The following is a 23,449-nucleotide window of genomic DNA, read 5'->3' on the forward strand; positions in this document are numbered from 1 at the left end:
ATGTTAAGTTTGGTGCACAGTGATTAACAGTCATACACTACAGTTTTTACTAACTTGAGTTGATCTGAGGGCTAATCTGAGTGTGCACCACGTGCACTAAACAGTGGTTACACAGGGAAGAGGGCAAAGAAAGACTGTGACATACAGCTGCTCGTTACATCCCGTAATATGTTTGGAAATTGCATAGATGTGATAAATAGTAAATCCTCCCAGATATCCTGATACGTCCTCGTCAGCAGGACGCCACCTATTGGTAAAAGCATCACTTCCACCATGCAAATTATCAAGGTGCTACCACTGAGGAGAACACTGCTATTAGACTACTGTGGTGCAAATGACACAAAACCAGATATGGCTATGATGACAACATTGGAGATTGTTAAAACATGCGTTTTGGCTTCAGAGTGCAGCAGCTCTAGTGACAGTGTAGCTCGGCTGTCAGCAGCCTGACTGCCTGGTCACATGACCACACCATACTTGGTCTTGGGTGGCCTTCCTCCATGTTTCAGAGGAGCCCGTTGACTGTCTGACCACTAGAGGCACTGTAGAGCACCAATGCACAACGTGACCCTGTGCACATATACATGACAGGTTGGGGCAGTAAAAGGTGGAAATGTGTCAGTAGAAGAGGAGGAGAAGACCACGACGTGTGCACAGTGCCAGTTTCAGGACATTAAAAAAAGGCTGCATGAGGTAGAAAATGCATTCAGTGTGGTTGTTACACCTCGAGGGTACAAAGATGATTGTTTTTGGTTAGAAAACACTGAATGCAAAGAACCTTGGTCAGCTGTAATCTGATTGGACAAGCTTTGGAAAAAAAAATGTTACTACAAAAATAAATTATTTGTTGACACGGTATTCCAAGGCTGAACTTTACAGTGATATCAACTCAGAAGTCCCATTTCGAGATATCTGATGAATGTGTGGAAGTTTACAGATGTGACATCACGGCTGGCAAAGCAGCGAGGACCCTCCGTTTCTGGGCGTCACATGGCGAGGGCTCGTCCGACGGGTGTGCTGCGGGCCTGCTGTCACTTTGAAATGGCCTGCTCCTCCATGCCGGCCTGCGTCATGAGCTCAGCCACGTTCTTCTCAAGGTCATCAATGCGGGTTCCCATCTCATCTAGTGCGAGAGTGAAGGAAAGATCTGCCAGGAGCTGCACATGCTGTCCGCTTACAATCAGGCACCAATGACACAAAACAACTAGATTTTCATGATATCAACAAGCAGCAAAGTGTATTATAGCACAACAAAAGATGCCATCCTCAATAAAAGACAAGGAACTGTGCCTCTTGATTGGTTTCAGTAGTTTAAATGTGGCCCTCGTTAAACTGCGTTATACCATATGCGTGTTACCACAGGTGTGTGTTTGACAGGGCAGGACGCGGCTTTGATCCGCAGGTGCTCTCAGGTGAGGATCAGCTGACGCCACGCCTTCCGGTCGAGACCACAGACTGCACACTGAGCCTGAAACGCCTCCAACAGGAGCTACCAGCTGCAGTCTGGGTGGAGATGGTTGGTGTCGGAACAGCTTACAGAAAAAGGATATTTTTGGACTCCAGCTGTTCAGACACAGCCTGGAATCTCCCTTGAAGCCGCTGCATCGTTTTCTCCATCTAAACAGAGAACAAGACGAGTGAAAAAAGTATTTTACAGGACAGAACAGAACACAAGACACAGCAGACAAACTTGCCGCTTCCGTCATGTCTGTGGCCGCTTTGCTGTCTGTTTTTGACATCGTCTCTCCACCAACACACGGCTCTCTAAGTGTCGGACCACGGTGGCTTATTTGGTCACACAGGGATGTAGCAGCTAAGACACGAATCCCAACTTAGCCTCCCCTCTAAAATGTTAGCTGTGACTCCCATAACTTTGCGGCAAGTTGAGTCGTCAGAGTGAAAACAATGCGACTTCCGCTCGAGGAGTGTTCATCACTTCAAAATAAAGGTCACTTGAAAGCGCTGCTGCATTATTTCTACCTCAGTGACGTCTTAAAGAGAGTGCAAAGTAATGTGTGGAAAAGTATTCTGTGCTGAAGTAATAGCCATAAAACACAGTTTTGATGTTAAGATTGAACATTTCTACATGTGTCTGTTGTTACTTGCACGTTTTGGTGATGATCAAACGTAATCAATTTAATCTAATCTTAGCTGGAAGATGTGTCTGCAATAACGCAATAACTATATAAAACTGTACCTTTTTGATTCGTCTTCTGCAACATTCCCGCTTGTGCCCTGTTTTTACACTTTTATTATGAAGATAAATTTTATTATATATCCGGTCTCTTGCTGACTTCCTTTGACTAGCTTGACTTTGACATCAGTGGTGACATGAATGCATGTTTGCGTATGGGCAGAGCGTTTTTATTAACTCTTTGTGAACTGGTTTGTCCTGTCAGACAGGTCACTGTGTGATGAGATGAGAAGGAAAATCTCCCTGCCCCCAAACTGAAGCTCTGGTTTTTATATAAGAGATTATCCTGGATAATAGTGACAGATGAGAGATGAGAGGTTGTCTATCAGGAGGGTTACATAACGGTCATTAAGCCTTTATAAATCTTTATAATCTGGATTTTGTGTCAGTGACAGTCTGTTTTCACTCCTGCTGAATATGTTCAATTTTTACTGTGTAACATAATTAGAAAGGCCTGTAAATGTGAACTGCAGCACTCTGTGTAATTTGCAGCAATAAGACAACTAAAATAAACCAGGTTACATAAAATATTTAAGATGTAGCTCTACTGTCAGAGCAAAGACCAGGCAGAGTGAGATTATTCTGTTTCTGTTTGGCCTCTTCTGTAATGGACGTTACTCGTCGGTATAATATTTAATGTCTGCAGCAGGGCTGGATTACCTCAGAACAGGGGCCTCATGGAAAATGATTGAGCCGCTTGAGGGTCAGGGGCCCTCAGACAGACAGTTACTTTACTGTTGGAGGACTGTTTGGAAGGATTAGGGTAGTGTTAGTGATCCTGACGAGTGACTCTGCCTAGACTGGGAGCTTCAAGTGAAGGCTGGGCTAATTTACCAAGCACAGCCTCAGAGACTGATGGAATATAGTACAGAGGTGGTTTGGCTCCTGGCACCCAGGGACTGAATCAGCTAATAGGACTGCTAATGTTAGCAGTACAGCTAACTAATATAACCAGCAAATGGAAATGACAAACTCTAAAATACCATGAGTGATACAGTTTCAGTGAAATGATTGAACGTTTTGGATTACAGGGGTCTATTGCGCAAATGAAACCAAGAGCCAGCTGACAATATTTAAGCATATATTCGGTGATGTATGATATTATTATTTTCAAGACAAAGCTAAAGAAATAACCATGGATATTCACACTCTTCTCAACTGCTGACACAACTGCAACCAGCCCTGTCGCCCACTCACGATGGTTTTAGGGAGCGTGTGAACTATCTTGAGTCGAAAAAGCTTCGTCGTAACACGTGACGTGTGACGTTTCAGGAAGTGTGGGCTAGCCCATAGACCAGCTATACACCGAATATCTGCCAGTTACTGAAGAAACTACTGTAATGTAAGGAGTCTGTACAAAAAATGCTGTTTTGTTTAAAGTGAATTTCGAGGGCATTTATAGTGTTTCAGGAACGTTGGGAGTTTCTTCTTCTGAGTCTAGTGCAGCCTCGAAACAACGCCAGCTAGCATCAACAGAAGTGGAGTATCAGAGAAATGAGACGTATGGAGCAGATTAGTAGCTAACGTCTCCTCCACTGCAAACACCACCTTCCTTTGTTAAAGGCTGTTGTTCTGCCGGTACAGTAACTAACATATCGATGTTCTCGCTGTTTGGACGGTTGTTCTCAGCTGTTCCTGTAACGTTAGCCTCGAATCGCCGTTTCTGGCTTGTGATGGCGTGGCAGTAGCTGCTTCTTTGTGTTGTCCGGACTATGCACGAAAAACACGGATGTTACTCTATCCACACTGTCCGACTTGCAAGGAATCCACGGAGGAGAAACGTCCTGTTATAGTCTGCACTGACCCGGTGGCTGCTAGCTGACATCACTTCACAACTTCTTGCCCAGGTGTTGACTGGCGAGCGGCTGAACATGGAAGATGAGGTGTTTGACCAGATCGTGACCGTGTTTAACAGCCTGGTGTCGTGGGTCGCTGCCGGTGCTATGGTGTTTGGTGGGGTGGTGCCCTACATCCCCCAGTACAGAGACATCCGCCGGACCCAGAATGCAGAGGGGTTCTCCACCTATGTGTGCCTGGTCCTCCTGGTGGCGAATATCCTACGGATACTCTTTAGGTAAGTTAATCATGCTCTGCCTGTTACCACTGTTTTGTTGACAAATATCCAGTCAAAAATCCGTTCATTTAATACTCCTTTGCTTATTAGCCGATATATATATGTATACCTTATTGAACAAGTGTTAAGATGTTTCAAGAATCAAGGATATTCTCTAAAAATCGGCTTAGACATAATTTTAGGAGCTTTTGTTGCGTATTAGCTTTAAATTATATTTTTGTTTGTTGCTGCCACCTGCTGAATTGGTGGACCTAAAAGGTCTTAAATTGATTTTAAAGTTAAACTGGACTGTTAACCAAATATGCAATGGCACGAGGCCTGGCAAACACAGGGCTGGAGATAAACTGTCGCTAAAGTGTGTTTTTTTACCCACCAAACTGCATTCCACGACAGCTATTTTTAAGACACCACACTGACCAGTTTTCATCCAACTGCTGTTTGTGCAACTAATCTAATGTGACAGGTACTTGGTGGGTATTTGAGCGAAAGAAAAAGCACACTGGGACTGTACTTGGATCATTTTTTTCAGGGGTAGACACACTGACAAGCTGCTACAGCTAAGTACCATTATTTAATCAAGGCTTTCTTTGCCGCAGCACAAGTACTGTAAGAGAACTCAAAAAGCAAGCATGTGTGCTGTTCCTGGTGCCAAAGCTCTGGCTCAATTTCATGCCTGCTACATGTTACGTAGTAAGTTCACACCTTCTCCTGTTTTTCTCCGTCAGATTTGGCCGCTACTTCGAGACCCTGCTGCTGTGGCAGAGCATCATCATGATCGCCACCATGCTCATCATGCTGAACCTGTGCACCAGCGTCCGCATGGCCACTGAACTCAACACCAAAAGACGCTCCTTCATAGGTCAGAAACCCTCTGCGGGGGCCTCTTTACAATGCAGATAAAGCTCACTTACATTAACTTTGTGTGTGTGTGTGTGTGTGTGTGTGTGCGTTTTGAAGTGCAGCTTCAATGTAATGTGCCTGAGCGAGCGAGGGTGTGTGGGAGTGAATGGTGAGAGAATGTGTGATAGAGATGTGATTGTGTGTGAGAGTATATAAATATCCTGAGTGCAAGCGGGAGTGAATGTGTGTAGGCAGGTGCACGTGTCGAGCGTGTGTGTGAATGAGTGTGCATGCGAGTGTGTGAGCGTGGTGGGCCCCTTATCTCCCAGTGAGTGACTCTCTTCAAGTTGTTAATGTTTGAATAATCCAGGAAAACCTGCTTCCACACTTGCACAAGTGTTGCAAACTATGATCAGAAGTGAACTTGGCTCCTGAACTAATGATTTGTGCCAGTGACATGATGTTTGTTAATGGATGATTCTGAAGGAAAAACACTGGCACCTCAGTACTTGTAAATGACACAGTTTTCTTACTAGGGCTGTACCAAATGTCTTTTTTTTCTTCCATTCAAAGCTGCTTTTGAGATTTTTTGAATGAAGCTTCAAATGTCTGTCATCATGTTTTATGACATCTCACCCCCCCTCAAAAAAAAAAAATCCATAATTTATTTAACAGATTGAATGTTTTTTCTTTAATTAAACCAATTTTCTTTAATGATTAGAACTCGTCAGTTTTGCTAACATAAATACATGTAAGTACACGCGTACGTATGTATTTAGAGCTCTCATGTGTGAGTCACGAGTTACAGCCCATCAGCACTGAAGGCTGCTGTGCCACAGAACACATACTGGAGCTGCTCCGCTCTGCTGTGTTTCCAATGGAGGACAGCAGAAACAACACCGTCTTGTGATCTGTTGAATGTTGATTTACAATTCGAATGTCAGCATTATGAAGGAAGCTGCGAACTATACAGCTCTATTCTTACTTTTACCATTTCAATGAGTAGACACATGTGGCTGCTTCAAAGAGTTCATAGATGCCTGATGTATTAGTCCAATATTAATATTGATGATCAAATATCTTTAAATAGTAGAGGTAGTTTAGTGGGGAAAATATAGATTAAAATGTTGTTTTTTTTACAATTTTGTTAATACTAATACTTAATTACAAATATAAATAATTGAGCCACATCTATGTGATTGTTATGCGCCCTTAAGAAGCAGCTGAGATATTGAGAAATAATTTTAAATGTCCACAGTACAAAGCCTCCATTTGCAATAAAGTCAACAGAAACTGAGACGCCCCTGTTCCTGGAAACAGAGCGTGCCTTTCATAACCGCCCTAGTCAAGTCAAGCCAAATTTATTTATAAAGGCCAGAATCACAAATCACAATTTGCGTCAAGGGGCCTCACGGTCTGTACGACATACGACACCCTCTGTCCTTACTCATGTCCTGGGAAGTCACTCGCCGCCCTACATGCTGACGCATTGGATCCTGTTGTTTTATGTGCATCTTTTTGTACATGAACAGAAAAGGAATGGCCCTCTGTGCTTTCATATGTCACGAGTTGTATGATGCTGGAGTTTGCCGTCCAGGCATACTGTGTGCTCCTGCTCCAAGACTGCTCAGCCCTGCCTCCCATCCCTGTGGCGGTCTGAAGAGAGGGGGCGGGAGGACGCTTCAATAATGACTGCTAATGTCCTCAGGCCCAGCATCACATGAGATGATACAGACTAACTGAGGGAAAACTCTGAAGGCCAGTAGAGAAAGCACTGAAACTGTAGTCTCCTTTCAAAGAGGAAAGCCTGGATCCATCTTGACATCCAGTGATTCAGGAACCATCCAGCACTGAAACATAAATTCTTAAACCAACTTAACAAGAGTGTTGGTTTTAATATATGCCATGGTGGGTCTTTCTTTATAAGTTGTTGTATCCATTTTGTACAAACTATTTATGGTAGCATAAAAAAACTTCTGTCAAGGCTGAACTTAAAGGAATAGATTGACATTTTGAGGAATGTGCTTATCACTGCGTTATCACTCATATCTATTTGCAAATATACAGCTAGCGGCTGGTTATCTTATCATAGCATAAAGCTTGAAAACAGTGGCAAAATGGCAGCCTGTCCTTGTCAGAGGGTAACAAAAGCTGCCCACCAGCACCTCTCAGCCTCGCTCATTATCACATATGTCGTTTGTTTCATCCAGACAAAATCTCAAGACAAAAACAAATTCCCAGAATGTCAAACTATTGCCTGAAAACTTGGTTTCTACTTGTCTATTTTTTTGCAATACCATTAATATTTATGATACACTAAGCACCGTCAGAGTTAAAGTTTAAAGAATAAGCTCCTTCTGTATTATTAAGAAGCTACCACTCAGAAACTGAAGCTAATCTGCCTTGTCGGGACTGTGTGGGTGTGCTTTGATCAGCTGACAGTGACCTGACCATCAACAGGAAACAGCCTTAGTGATTGTGATTAGAAGCGATTAGCCCTTGATTGGTGGATAGAAATGCATGACATCAACTGAGCCCCGCCCACTTCAAACCAAGAGTGCAGGCGAAACCACGAATACAGAAATCTCTCATCTGAGATATCCAAAACTCTTCAACCAAGCAGAAAATTGTGTGCTACAAAAGTTGGGACGCTGTCTAAATGTAGATAAGAACAGGATGCAGTCACATGTAAACAAACTGTGTGTGACGTGGTAACGTTCTTTGGACAATCATGTGTTAACAAAGTGGTGCAGCTCGCTCCATCCTCGCTTGTGAACGACTGAGCCTTTCCAGGACGCTCCTTTCATACCCAATCATGACACTATCACCTGTTACCAATCAACCTGTTTACCTGTGGAATGATCCAAACAGGTGTTTTTGGATTATTCCACAACTTTCCCAGTCTTTAGTTGCTCCTGTCCCAACTAGTTTGAAACGTGCTGCTGCATCAAATTCAGAATAAGCAGATATTTACAAAAATTAATAAAGTTGATCAGGTCAAAAAAACATTAAATAAATTGTCTTTGTGCTGTTTTTAATTGAGTATATGTCTAAAATGATTAGTAAGTGATCACGTTCTGTTCATGTTTTACACAGCGTCCCAACTTTTTTCAGATCACTCAAAGTTAGAAGCTGATTGAGAAAACGTGCTGTCATCATACAAAGGATACTTGAACAAAGTCCTTAATCAGTGATGTAACTTATCGGCCAATCAGACACTCAGTAGCTTTGCGGTGTCTCCGATTACTCACGATGACCTCAAATGTCTGACCGACTGTCACACAGTATTACAAAGTCATGGCCAAGATCAGTAACCTGAGATATCATGGGTCACCTCTAGCTTTGCTGAAAAAAAATGAAGAAAACCAAGCTCTTTTTTTTCTTTCCCTTCCTCTTCTTGTTTTTTTTTCTTTCTTTTTTTTCGTCTGTAGCAACAGACAGTAAGGACGAGGAGATCAGAATCCCTAAGCGGCTCTTTCTGGGTATGTACAGAACTTACCGTGTCTGCCATGAAACATCAGTTGTAGTTCATCTGCCTCTCCATCTCTGTGTGTCATGCATGATGCCCCATCGTGGCCCCTCCAGCCCAGCCTGCACTAACTGATGACTAACACCACCCACCGCGCGTGTGGATGAAGCACGATGAGCCCATTTCACCCGCATGTAGTCCCGTCGTTTGCACTCATGGAACGTATTTCCTGTCCGTCCACCGTGGATGTGACGCTTTCATGCATGTTACGCTTCACACCCTCACTGCAAATGAAGGGTCAGCTTTCATTGGAAAAGCTGTGTGGATTTGATTTTGCATGGATTATTTAGATGAAATGACAAAAATCCATGTATTCTGAACTTGCATAGATTAGACATCAGTCATTTACTGTAGACAGAACTTGTTGAAAGTACTTACTGACATCTTGTAGTTCTTCATGCTTTTATTTTGGAAGTTTGAAATGATTGATAACAGCTCTCATACCAAATGTGTTCTGTGTGTTTGTGGCCCTTAAACTGCTGCATGCTGATTTTGGTCTACCCCCTGGAATGTGAATGCAACGCATCCTTTTAATGGCTGATTTATGCAAAGTCAAATTCTAATGACTTTTAATTGATGTTGTCTTCTAACCGGCTTTTCTCAAATTGTTCTTGAACTACACACTTGGTTTCAGCACAATGCCCCTTTTATTGTTTATGGTTTTACAGCTGCAGTTTCAACAGGAGAAACATTGTCTGCTTAACACACATGTTGATATCAGTTTTGTGTGTGCGCGTGCGTGCAGCTGTGCATCCAAGCAGATCTCATCTTTTTACCATCGATAGTTTGATCTTGTTGAAGAAACCATTAAAACACATCAGTGAGCCACCATGGTGCACTGGCTGACATGTTCCTTCACTACCATGAACACACACGCTAGAGTTTATTTTAAGTCAGTCCCACGTGCACCGTCCTGCTGCAGTTTTTACACAGTGCGTGTTAGTCCGCGGCTGAAAGTAGTCCCCAACAAATGTCCTTTTTAAAAAATGAAACCATACTTGTTACCCGAGGTTTAAATTTTCAGCTGGATCAAATGGGCTTGTGGCTGAGTGGCACAGCAGAAAGGTTTGGGAAATAGGAAAATACCTTCAGACAGACGAATGGATTTGTTGGTTTTGGGCTTTTTAATGAAGGCGTTGACAGAAGAATACGGAGTAACAGCAGACCGACCTGAATTGCAGCAGAAGTGTGCAGCTCACTGTGGGTTCAAACTGTCATAATGTAAGTTCATCAGCTGCTCACAGACCTTTGTCACTGCTGGAAAGCACAGGTGTAAATATGAAACGTGATGTAAAAACTTGAACTATGGCGCCACTTCAGATTCAGGCATCCCACTAAGTAAGGCTGCTCGATTAAGGCAACAATCATAATCAGGATTATTTTGATCAATATTGGGATCACAAGTATTAAACATGATTAATCATTGACTTTAGAAATGTCATGCATTTATTGAGCTTTAAATATAATTCAGCTAAAAAACAAAGATTAATATGCACAGCAGCATCACAGTGTGCTTTTATTTGCTTGTATCTGTGTGATATGTTGACACATGCGCTGCAAGATGTTATATGCTTAGAGTCTCTTCTAACTTATTTGTACCTCCCAGCATAAGTTCACTGTGTATGAGTGTGTGTGTGTGTGTACCTGGGCTGGCTGTGCACACCTGCGCGCCATGCGACACTGTATCTTCCTGTCTAACAGCCAAATTGGTTTTCCCTGTCTTGTTGACCAAAGGCTCTCGTTCTGTCACCTTCGCTTAAGCTGAACTAAACATGCCACAGCCTGGTGTGAGTGAGTTCCTGCTTTTAGGGAGGGGAGAAAGCGCACTGCTGTAAAGGAAAGGGTGCACTGGATTTCTAATACAAGACAAAAGGAGAGCATCATCGTGGAAGGGAATGGAGCACGATAATTGTTTGATCTCGTTTAGCTTGTTTAATTATAGCTGAAAGCCAAAATTGCAATTGAAAATAAGATTCGATGAACAGCATTAGTGAAGAAAGGGCTGTTGTTCCTGGTATGGACACCAGGTGGCAGTAGGAAACAATTTTTGTATGACGTGAAAAGGCACTTGTATTCTTGGCTCAGTGTGTTGTAATACATCAAAAAATCTTTAATCTTTAATCTCTATTGAACACTAGGTGGCTTGGTGTTGAGGTGCTGTTTTGTATCCTTTCATTGGATGTTTTCACTCCTTTTAAGAAAAGCAGGAGCAGAAAAGTCTGTGGTTCAGCCTGATTGTCTGTCTCTGACACCTGGCATCAGCCGTTTTTGCCCACATGTTGAAGCTGGCGTTTCGGCGCCAGGGGCTCGAGCCTGAATGGATGATCGATCAGTGAGCTCTGCCAAGCGTCATTACAACTGACAGGAAGCAATGTTCTTTCATCGCAGCTTTTCTGGTCTGCGCCCGCTCATTGATCTGCTAGTGGAAATATCAAGCATGAGCATGTGTACTATTGATAGAATGAAAACACCCAGGTAGAGGAGGGAGAAATGAAGAAGTGCTTCGGGTTGGTTAGACACGCGGCATCACTTACAGGCCTGGAGCAAATGTGGTAGGTGTCGGGGAATGGAAAATCAAATTATAGAGAGTTAACAGTATAACATACAGCACCAAACTGGTGTCAGTGCGCAGCTGTCGGCTGGAACAGCGTCACGTCGGAGCTCTCTGCAGTGACTCACCGTAGTGTTAAGTCAGCAGGACAAATTCTCAACCTGTACATTGCTCTGATTATCCGGTCTGTTCCCTTTATGTCGTCTAAGCCTTCATCATCATAGTACTTCTTGTGTTGTCATAGCAGCACAGCGTCATTATCTCACCAGGCACCTCCATCAAACAGCTGGACATTTGTACTCAGAAAGAAAAACACAATGTAGCTGACTTTTAATAGAACTTCCTAGGGCGCTCAAACAAGGCTGCATACTAATAGATGTGACCGGCTGTGAACGTTATATGTGGAGACGTTGTACTTGCACATGATGTGCAATTCGCTGATCGCGCCATGTGACTGAGAAGATGCAAAGGTCCAAAGAACGCCTGCGGTGCCTCGACCACAATCACACGAACTGGGGCAGCTGTGGCTCACGAGCGGTCGACCACTAATCGGAAGGTCGCCGGTTCGATCCCTGGCCTCGGCAGTCTGCATGTGGAAGAGTCCTTGGGCGAGATGCTGAATCCCAAATTGCTCCCGATGCTGTGCCATCAGTTTGTGCATGAGCGGTCAGTGCTCCTGATGAAAAGGACACGTTGCATGAATGCTGACTACTGTTGTGGTCAGTAAGACTTAGAAAAGTATAAATGCAGTCCTGTTACTGTAACTGGCTGCGTGTCCTCTGTTGTCAGCCGTGTAGTTTTACTTTCCAGACGGGAGAAATCCTGGTGTAATGGCAGCTCAGTGTGATTTATGTGGAAGACTGCTCGCTGCAATCCTTTAAGGAGATTAAAAGATCAGATCATTTGGCTGTGTCACAATCCGAAAAGCTGGCTATCGCTCAGGTGGAGGTAAAAGGGTTTGGAAGGAAAAAGTAAGATGGAATATTTGTAGAACAACTTCTGCTGGTGACGGCGGGAAAGGTTTCCCTTCGTCTAACGCGAGGAGTCAAGCTTTACTGTTATTTTTGAAGACCTGAAAAGAGGAAGCCCTGATTGGATTTTTCTAAATCTCCAGCGGCATGTAAATGAGTATGTGTCAGCAAGCAGGGCTCTGCTCCGTGATTGAAAATCCTGTATGCAAACTTTCAGGCTGCGGTCTCAGACTCGGGGCTAGCTCGCCTGTTTGTTCCTGAGAGGCAGCAGCTCTGTCAGTCACAGCCACATTCTCATTCACTCTTTCAGTCTAATCTCTCAATTAGTTTTTGGTATTTCAGCTGGAAACAGCTGACGGATAGAAGTCTGGGGAGCGACACAGAGAGAAGGTGTTCTCGATCCAATGGGGACTTTTGTGTTCCCTTGCAAAACCATTATGTTGCTTTTAAATTAGCACGGAAATGCAGAACCTTTACGTGATTTCACAAAAGTTTTTTTTTTTTTTTTTTTAATGCAAATGTTGGTTCGTGTACTCTCTGCCTGTGGAGCATGCAGACATTTTTTAAGCAAAGGGCAAAAGGTCAGCTAACTTTTTTTTACCATCTGCCATAACTGCACATCCTTTAAGGTGCTGACCGAGCCGACCCTGGACAAGCTGCCAGTCAGTCAGTCACAGGGCTGACACATGGAGACAGACAACCATTCACGCTCACATTCACACCTGCAGGCTGTTTAGAGTCACCAGTCAACCTAGCTTGCACGTCTTTGTGCACACCTTGCTGTTGTTAGGTGAGAGAGCTAACCGCTGCACTGCACTGCAATTTCAAGTCAGCTAACTTTGTTTAATACCTCATCTCTTTGCATGTGGATGATGTACTCATCTGAGACCTCCCTTGGCCTCGGTACCCGTTGCAGATTCTCCTCCGTGACAAGTCTTGGATGCAGCTAAAAACTGGCATTCTGTTCTGTCATTAATGATAGACGCCAAGCTCAAAATAAAATTCAGTGAAATGTTCCGTTGCTTTTTTCCAGTCCATTGCTTTTTCTTTTTTTTTTTTTCCCAAAATCGCTAAGCAACCGGGGAATTTGCCAAATCATTAAACTTTTGTGCTTTCTATCAAAACTTTTGTGGTGCAATGCAGATGTAAGTGTGTTTTTTTTTATCACTCCCAGTAAACCTTTTTCCTGCGTGTCCCTCCCTGATCTAAATGACTGACCGCACTACACAGAAGTAAAATTCACCCCTGCACTAGTTGTGGCTCGCTCAGAGACGAATCAGGTGGATTATCTTGATTATGTCACAATGATTGAGTGGTACCATCCCACAGAGATGTTGGCCTAACAATGTTACAGAGGTACATGGCAGCGCAACAGATTTCAATACCTTTCTGATGTTTGGCTGTGGCTCATTGCTCTTTCTGGTCCTGTGGGGGTCTGCATCGGGTTTGTCAGCTTGGAATAAATCACCTTATCCTGTAGGTACAGTTCTCTGCCCCCTAAGGGCAGGTAGAGACCTAACTTTTAGCCTCAGTCCTTTCATAGAAGGAACATAGCATGCAGTCTAGGTGGCAGGGCAGAAAGCCTAATAGGCAGCTCCCTGTCTCAAACTTCAGGAAATGAAGCTTGTTGGAGTCTGAGGTTCAATTTCCCAAGTTGTTATAACCGTCTTTCACAATATTGTCCCTGCTCCTCCCACGGGTGCTTCTGAGTGACAGCAAGTCATTGTTTCAACTGCCCCCATAGAGATTTCCAGAGCCGAACTGAAGTTTGCAGGGAGCAGTTGGTAAACAAGGGACTGAAATCTCTAACTCTGTCCTGTCTCTTCCTACACATGTACCACAACTCTGTTGGACTTCAAACCGAGCTGTGCACAAGACGTTTGGCCACCACAGGAAATCTATTGTATGCAGCCCCGGCCTGTTCCCACACAGTGCTGCCGCGGCTGCCGCACAGCGCGGGCATTAAAGAGGGGGAGGAGAATACCCCGGGGTACACAAGTGGCACAGCAAGTGAGGGTGTGTGGCAGTGTATGGCTGAGGTGCAGCACTGCGATGAACATCCGGTCGTGGTCAGTGTAAGCGATCAGCCTACGAGATGTTGTTTTTGCATTCTGCTGCAGCGTTGGAAGCAGATTTGTGTGCATCTTCAAAGCCTGCACGCAGGATTAAGAGATGATGACACTACAGCGCTGGCGCGAAGGAGTGTAATTACTAAAAGATGAGGCTGAGACAAGGCCAGCACAAATAATTGAAACGCATGTCGGAGGCACAACCTTTTTAGTCAGAGCCAAAGGTGTTCATAAGAAAGGCGCTCTGTTCTCTGTTCAGTCCCTGGCCACCAAGTTAAGTTGCCAGATGGGAAAAAAAAAACATCTTAAATTTCAGCACAGAGGACATTTCACGCATTATCTCTCCTCCTGCACTCCCCACGTTCTCTACAGCAGAGAAGGGGAAAATAGTGAAGAAGACGGGCTTAATCTCTTTAGTTTAAGAACTGAAAAGGAAAGGAAAAGAAAATCATGCTGTGCAAATGTGTCCCAGTATTATGTGTTCAATATTGGCCAATTTTAGAACAAATAAAAGTCATAACTCAAGAAGTTTGTGGTGAGGTGTAAAACACAATTAAAACTCAATTCTACTGCATCCCAAAGAGAAAGTTATGCTTTCTGCTTTACTGTGATGTGTGTTTAAACAAGCAAACACCATATGGAGAGGCAAAGCCGCATATTACAGCTGCATTTCGCATTTTAGCATATCGCTAACTTGAGCTGAGCTGAGCGTTTTAGCCAATCTGCTCAGGTAGAACTAACAGTGTGTAACTGCTAACTACTACTGTGTGTGTCTGTTGTATCCCCACACTGGGTCCCAGTCGAATCATCACTTGGGCCCATACAGATTATTTATCATATGTTCAGTTTTCAACAGATGAACATATAAACAGTCACGCCTAAAAGCAAGAATAATGCAAAGGAAAAAAGTAGAAGTGCATCCATTCTCACAGTTTCACCCAAATCAGTTGTCCTTTCTGTAGTCTTTGTCGGTGTTATGCTTCCTGAATAATTTCAGTTTTTCTCACTTTTCTTCCATCTGTGCTTCTTGCAGTCCGAAACGCTGTGTCAGTTTTTCCATTATGTAGATTTCCTTTACTATCTCTATCCATCGTTCCTGGGCAGGGGGATCCACTTAACCCCATTTCCTTGTGATGCAAGCTAGCAATATTTTGAGCAGATATCAAACCCTAGAATCACACAGATGGAGCGCCATGTAGCTCATCTGGAGATCTTATCCTGGAATGTTTTTGCAAAGTGTTGTATAGCATTTTCTAAAACATGAAGGATTTGTCGTATTTCCAAATTCCATGGGGGTGATTTGCATCTTCTGCTCTACACCCCGGTGTGGTGTGTTCATGTTTGTCCCGGAACGCTTTCGATGGAGTGTAGTTAAGTGTTAGCATCTGTGTCTTTGGAATATTAATTTTGTATCCACATGTTTCATCAGCACAGGAAGTGATTTATTCAGTTGTTCAAGGAAGGTTATGACATCACCAGCAAAGAGGCCTATTTTATATCCCATGCCATTTACCGTAGCTCCTTCCATTTCTTTGTTTAACGTTCAGTTTTGTGTGAAATATGAAGCCGTGCGTGGCTTTCGCAGGCACGTTGGTGCTGAACGCTGCTCTATTGCCCCTGATTGCTTCCCACTGTGTTTGGCTGTTATCAGGCAGCGCCAGCCTGGTGCTAGTTGGCCCAGATTCTCAGTCCTCTGGCTCCGTTGCCAGCGGGGCTCCACAGCCACACCAGGCATCTGCAGCCACAACACCCACAGAATAATACACTGCTATACAGTCCACATGACAGCTCTCAGAGGACGTTCTTAGTGTTGATTACACTCAGATCAGAAACACATGCCCTGTCATGCCTTTTAAGAGCAGTTTGCTCGTCTGTTGTTCGACACTGTAAGGTTTTGCCATGGTGAATTTAGGTGTATGGAGCGTGTGGTGGGCCGGCGCAAGAAGGCTGTGACCTGGTTTGCATTGCTCTTTGAGATTTATCCAGTTACATTTATGGGATTAGTTTAACTTGTCTGTGAGAAAGGAACAATTGGATTGGCTCAGTGTTGTAAAGCCAGGTTGCCGTGCACGCATACGTGCCTGCCATGCAGAGAAATGCCATCTAAATGTCAGAATCGGTCACCATTAATTCCTCTAATGAAACAATGTTTAATACAATCAGGAACTCAAATGTCATAAACTCTTGCACTCTCTGATTTGATCAACGATAGCAGTTTTGTTATGTTTAAGATGGCATTTAGTGGTGAAAGTATTCCAAATAATGCTTTTTTTCACCCTCTTTTTTGTTTTGCTTTCTCCTCTGTGTAGGCCCCTCTCTGGAGGCCCATGTAAGCCTATACAGAAGGCCTAGATGTGCCTCTTAGATAAAGCGAGCCTCATTTAAACGTGATTAAACGAATCGGCTCTATTGCATTTGGGGCTTGTAGAAATCCCATTTAAGATACAGCAGTGCTGCAACATCTTTCACTCACAGCCACGATTAGATTCTCCTGATAAACTCTTAATGTCCTCTGCTCACACATTAAACCAGCAGCTACTATACATGTGTGCTTTTTTTTTTTTTTTTACTGTCGTCATACCACAAAGATAAGTGGACTGTGTACAAGAAATAAGAGGTCAAGATGTGTTGCATTGTATAATATCACAGTATGATTAGTACTTACTTGTAACAGGAAGCCAGTGATGTTGTGATCATATTCTTTACCTAATCACTTCCCTGGAGAGGGAACGCACGCAAGAGGTGTTAGGGCAGAAAACAGGGCTCAGAATCATTCATCAGTGCCCAGATTCCCACCCAGCCCTTTACGTCTGCGTAGAAGAGACGATAACCTTGGCCGACTGTCACCCTCCCTCAGAGCTTTTCATCACCTTCACTCTTGAGCCTCCTCCCTCAAGGCCCTGAAGTTAGTAGCTTCTGTTTCGGTGAGAATCTGAATGAGAACGGGTCCAAATCGCGTGCAGCTCAGACGGCCTATTTGCGGCAGTGACATATAGTTTTTTTTCTGACCACGCGAAGGGGATTGTGGGAGTCGTGTGAAAAATTGCAGCTCGAGTGTGAAGTTTGTTCACGATGATAGAGTTTTTTTATCTTGTTTTTATCAACTAGATGCAGCTCAGAAAAGAACGGACAGGATTGGTTGGTAATTATTTCCTGCAGTGATGGGAATGAGACGGGAGGAGAGCGGGAAAAAGTTGATTGTATGCAAGTATGAGCGAGTACAGAAGTGTCTCAGAGCTGACTAACCTGAAACTAAAACCACAGACTCTTTGAAACATTTAACACTAATACTGATGACTCATGACTTATTTTCTATTATGTCCAAAATATTTTTTAATATGAATTAATAATATAATATGTATATTATTTTTCCACTTGTTTATGTAAATTATGGCATTTCTATGACATTTCTAAAGATTAGAAAATTTATTGAGCACATCCATGCTCCATAGAAGATTAACCTTTTCCATTTTCTTAGTTACCACTTTCAACAGAAATTGACTTTAAAGAAGGACTCCAACGAGTCAATATTGCACTTCCAGAAAGCTGAGCACTCGTAAGAGACAAAAACACAGGCTGAAAACACAAACAGACACAAAAGTGAAGCAATAGAGGCTGAGATCTGACTTTCTGGTCAAGCATTAAAAACATCGATGCAATCAAATGCGTCATTCGGATCCTCCATGCCTGGTAAAAGTCTGTGTCATTAGACGTCTGACATCATCAGGCGTTATTATGTCACATTTAGAGAGCTCCCCACAGAGCCACAGTCGACATTACACGACTGAGCTTTGTATGCCAAATGAATGGACTGCCCCTTAGGAAACACAGAATCATTGCCATGTTGTTTGTGTTTGGGACAGCTCTACTTCAGTATTTTTGGATGTATTGAATATTGCACCCTCTAGGGACCACAAACTAGACTCAGGACAAGTTTGCTTGTCCCCAAAATTCACTTTGGAATGAAACTCTTTTACTGTGAAGTGTCTGAAAAGGGACTTTTTTTAGTGCTGCTTTGCTTCGCTGCTTTTATTTTCACAGGATCAGTGCTCATCAAGTCATGTTTCAGTTGCTGTGCCAGTACTGGCCAGCTGGTTTGGGAAAGTTCTCTCTTGGGTGGCTAGCTGTTAAAAAAATGCTAATTTCTGTTTACTCACTTGTGGTTTCCCTTTGTTATGCACCTGTAGACTTTGACTGGAACCACTTCTGGTCGTGGAGTCATTTCATGGACTACGTGCAGTGCGTGCTGGCCTTCACGCTGGTGGCGGCCTACATCACCTACCTCCTCCTGGACTCTGCTCTGTTCGTGGAGACCCTTGGCTTCCTGGCTGTCTTCATAGAAGCAATGCTGGGCACGCCGCAGCTCCACTGCAACTATCAGAACAAGTCCACAGAGGGCATGAGGTATGGATTCAGTGCTGAGCATCCCAACATCCCTGCTCATTCGTATACTCTGAGACAGAAAGAAGAGCTTTGGTCAGGCCGTGAGAGTGACATTGATTCTGCAGTCACATGGTGCACACTAAACTTCCAGGATGCTCTGTATTACTTCCATTTTAAAAACACTAGAATGGCATTGAAATATTTTCATCACGTCTTTTTTCTTTTTATCATCTGCTCAAGTGTTTATCAGAAATAACCGGTCAAAGTATCAGTCGAGAGGAGAGTGGTTTGATGACCGGTCCCTCACGCTCATTAGACTCGGTCACAGGATGTCAAACAGTCAAGTAAACAGGTTTAAACCAGCTGTGTTACTGCGTATGCAAACAGCTGCTGTCACAGTGTGTTTCAGGTGCTCACGTATATCCATTTAGAGCCATAAAAGTGAGTGTGATGGAAACAGAGAGGAGTGATGGAAACGGAGGACGGTGCAACAATGAGCACCTCTGTAATTTTATAACCGAGCTATTACCAGGACGCAGTTTTCCTCTCTCTGACTGCGTGCAGATCACATTTTCACATCACAAACATTCAAACAAAGTCTTACAGGTAAAACATGAGACTCATGTGGGCTGATGGAGGAGCTGAGTGTGGTGCAGGTGCTCTGCAGGTGTGCCGGACTGAGACTAACCAAGCAGAAGAGCAAATGATATGTTTCTCATATTTGTAGGTAAGAGGTAGTGAAGGAAAAGCATCAATAGTAATGTTTAGTGTTTATAAAAACATCTATAAAGTAAGGAAAAGCATGAACCACATCACATTACAAATTGACATCCACCTCCACCCCAGTGTATTCCGTGCCATTTCGTGCTTTCTGATTGGTTGGTTCATAGATGCGGGTCATAGCAGCGGTCGTGTTCTGAGAATCTGCTCCTAAATTTCTGGCGCTGTCAGAATTAAGCCACAGGCTGTCTTTGGTCTCCAGACCTCCAAATGGGCCGTTTGGTGGACGTGTCTCCTGGTGTAAACACTCTGAATGCTGAAAGGTTGTGTGCTCTCACTCTTTCTTTCTCATCTGTTCAGGCCCTGGGTATGATTTAGCCAGTGGGATGCAATCAAAACAAAGCTGGTTGCATCCTCCAATAATAATAATATCTTTATCCTGATGAGCGCTGTTTTATTTATGAGTGCCACTTCCATCACAGGCAGCTCTGAGGGTGTGTTGTCCTGTTGCACGCACTTGTGAGTAATGGCCCCAGATTGTATCGCCTCACATATGATCATTAACACTGACACGTGCTTATTAAGTATTTCTGACACCTGTCGAACAGGAAGCAAGGACGGGGCTCCTGACTATTGATTATGCTAACATGACAGCTGGCTCTGTGAAGTTTCTCTGAAAATCAGTATGCTAATGAGGTATTCTGTCTTGCTGTATCTGCTGCTAATGTATCATTTTGGCTCATCAATGTTGATTGCATTGAGGCTATAATTAGAGGCTTTGACAATAGATTTTTGAGCTCAACAGCCCTAAAACACCCTAATAGCACGTTCAAGCCCTCAAAAAACACAACAGCACCAATAGATGTGGGGGGTAAAAGAAAGAAGATGACGAGAAATGTTGAAAAAAATGATTGAAAAGATGAACGTGATAATTTATGTTTTAAAAGATTGTCCACATTGTCCACAGAACACACAGGCCTGATAAAAAGCTTTTGCGCAGTCTGTGTGTGTGTGTGTGTGTGTGTGTGTGTGTGCGCCCCCTACGCCCCTCTGCTGGTTGGCTTTCTGCAGCCGACAGATAACAGAACTCCAGCTGGGCTGCCTGTCCACTTAACCGGCCATGACAGCTCCCACACTGGGCTTCGCCATGCCCTCTCTGTCCCGTGCCTTTTTTTCTTGTAGATTTGTTGTTATTGTTGGCTTTTGTTTTGTTTTTGTTCTTCCTACCAAACCGACACTTTCTCTGCCACCCTCAGTGTCCACTCTAAAGTATGTGCTTATTCCACCCTTCCACCCTCAGGTACCGCTGCATTGACAAGTCTGGTGTATATCTGACTTTTTTGTGGTCCCCACTTTCCAGGATATCGTTGGGGTTTCTGTGGTTTCCCAGAATGCATTTCAACAAACCCCCAGACAGTGGTTGTAAGCATGCTTTGAGTCAGGGTGGACATATGGCTATATATAAATATAGATAGTAGTATGGGAGAATGTCAACATTTCTTGTGGCTGCAATGCATTCTGGTCCGTTTCAGCTACAGTCGAGGCATTGGTGTGTATGCCACACCCATGATGGAATTCTTCCTGTATGTACTGTTGAAGCACTTTACTCTGAAGTCCTGACAACAAAACCTAAGGATTGCCACTGATGTTTTAGAAAGAGCCAAACAATTTTTCTACCATCAAACGCAGCAGCAGCAGGAAGTGTCATGTCCGCGGTCTACCTTTGACCAATTACCCATGAGGATAAAATGCCCCACCAAGCAGTACAATGGATGCAGAAATGCAAGACGAACTGTCCAATAGCTGTTTTAAATCATGCTCAGTATTTTTGTATGGATTATATCCCAAATGCTTAACACTATTTAATAGTCTTTGCACATATTTCTTACACATGTTCTCTCATTTCTGCCACAAGTGATTTTTGACAGCATTATTTGGTTATGACCGTTTTACATTAAAATGCAGCAGTGATTAAAATTCAGTGATAAACATATACGATGTTGTGCTGCTTTGGTTAAGGCACTGCAGTATGTGTGATGAAAAAAAACATAGAAATGTATGTGAAAAATGAGGAATATCACATCTTGTGCTGAGAGTTTTGCAAATTAAAACTCCAAAACAGCAAATTCTGAAATCAACTATGATACCCAGACAGCATGAAACATGACGTTTCATGTCAGTTCTGCTTGTCAGCTCCTTTGTCTTATCCTGCATCGTACTCTGTCAACCATCAGCCAGTGCAGATACAGCTGCCATAGGAGGCAGAGGACATTGTCATTTCCAGTTCTGTTTATTGTTTGTGTCCTCTCCTCCCTCTGTGCAAAACCTGTTGAGTCTGGCAGGCTGTTGCTAGGTTACTTTACCTCAGCACTCAGTTCAAGGTTTCTGTGTGTGCGTGTGCAGAGATAGGAAGCGAAATCCTATAAAGTGAGAATATTTTGAAAGCTGTGCAATATTTTTCGAAGGAAAATATTTTCTTTCAAAAGATATTAACCCCAAACCGAGGTGCAGAGCGAAGAACAGGTTTGTTTTTGTGCCGGAGATATGTTTAAGCAGAATGAATGAATTTATGTTTGTGTGAAAGAGGAAGCATGCATTTTGCAGAGACAAAAACAGACAGGAGAAGTAAAGCAGAGGGCCCTGTCATGTAAGCGCACGGAACAAAAAATAATCACACTCCGTGCAGCGCGTCCATGGGGGAAAACATCACGCAGACTTCCTCCCAGTTAATGGCCCAGCCAGTGTGACCTCACTCCAACTGGCGTAGCATTTGCAACAAGCGCCAAGACTACTTCCAGCACTTGCATACAGTAGGAAGCGTCACCACCTTATACACCCTCCCAAGTAGGCAGGGGATGGAGTCAGGGGAATGAATCATACTGGGTGTCGTCAGTGTGTATACACACCAGTACTGCACCATGACACACTGTCAGACAGGCAGCAGCAAAGCTGGTTTGAATAATTCCATATGGATGGAGTTCAGGGGGTGGGTGCTGCGTTGGAGGTGTTGGTCCCATGAGGACTTAGCTGAAGGTATTTGGTATTTGTCTGATGTTAATCACCCCCAGGTTCTCTGTTAACCTCACTGATGCTGTTTGACACCAGTAAACTGCTCTGTTACAATAACAGATCCCTCGAGGTTTGTTTTAATGCCACCCGTACATTGTGTGTGTCATGATAGTGTTATTCCTACTTGCATCCAACTCTCTCTTTTTCTCATTTAACTTAGATGTTTAAAATGACAACTGTGGCAGATTTACCACTCGCAATTGTTTGCAATGTCTCTTTGATTTCAGAGGTAGACCAAAGCAGGTTCAACACTTCTAGCCTGCAACAGTTTTTATCAGATGTAGCTAGCTAGCTGACTAGCTAATAAATGTTAGCCCTGTGTGTTGTTTGCAAAAGCAGGGTCTTAAAATGAAATTTATTGGCAATATATGTGATATCATGCTAAAAGGCAGATGCTGAAGCTGATGTTATATGTCCCAGGTAACACTGACTGGGGTTGCTGGAGTGTAAACTTCCCCAAATCCACTAAAGAGCAGGGCAGAGTCGCTAACATTAGCCTAAACTAGAGTAGCATCCAGGACCAGCAAGTAATGACAGTGGATGTGTCAGACCTTTAACCCCACAAAGTCGTGGAGTTAGCTGGTAGCAGCTAGCGTCAGCCAAACCTTGCAAGTCGCCTTTGTAAGCTAGCTAGCCGAACATACTAACTTTTGCAACCTACGTTTAAGCAGAAGAACAGAGTTTCCTGCACTTTTGCTCCTGTGGTTTTAGTTGTGAAATGGCTTTAAAAAGGCACCACTCTTTGAACTCTTGAGATAGCAAGTATCACTCTTACTCTTGCTCCATGAGCACCGTGATTGACAGGAGCTTTAGAGAACCCACAGTCTAACACTTGATGCATCACGCTAAAACTCAGCTCTGTGCCCTGTTCAACTGTAACATATCTGAGTTAAGTATAGTACCAGCCAGACCTGTTCACACTAATATTTGAAGAGGATCTTAGTTTATTGCCTTTTGACTCCTTCCACCAGTGGCTATTAGCACAAACTCAAGTCAAAATACTTCCCATATTTAGACTGAAAAAGTGATGCCCTCTTCCTGATTTGTGC

The 23,449-nt window shown here is 43.4% G+C and overlaps 1 protein-coding gene across 2 annotated transcripts in view; it reads left to right on the forward strand.

Annotated features, from left to right (window-relative positions):
- The first annotated feature begins 3,465 nt into the window (after positions 1–3,465).
- LOC121619492 (solute carrier family 66 member 2) overlaps positions 3,466–23,449 on the forward strand; it is a 29,596-nt gene continuing 9,612 nt past the window's right edge. Inside the window, exons 1-5 of one of the 2 annotated variants that reach the window (XM_041955232.1) lie at positions 3,466–3,536; positions 4,042–4,268; positions 4,994–5,127; positions 8,540–8,590; positions 18,416–18,632. In XM_041955232.1, coding sequence (XP_041811166.1) covers positions 4,066–4,268; positions 4,994–5,127; positions 8,540–8,590; positions 18,416–18,632 — 605 coding nt within the window. In that variant the 5' untranslated portion in view covers positions 3,466–3,536; positions 4,042–4,065. Of the gene's footprint in view, positions 4,269–4,993; positions 5,128–8,539; positions 8,591–18,415; positions 18,633–23,449 lie in introns of both variants that reach the window. The other variant, XM_041955233.1, reaches the window with a different exon arrangement.

Source organism: Chelmon rostratus, chromosome 16 (assembly GCF_017976325.1).
Source record: "Chelmon rostratus isolate fCheRos1 chromosome 16, fCheRos1.pri, whole genome shotgun sequence".
NCBI lineage: Eukaryota > Metazoa > Chordata > Actinopteri > Chaetodontiformes > Chaetodontidae > Chelmon > Chelmon rostratus.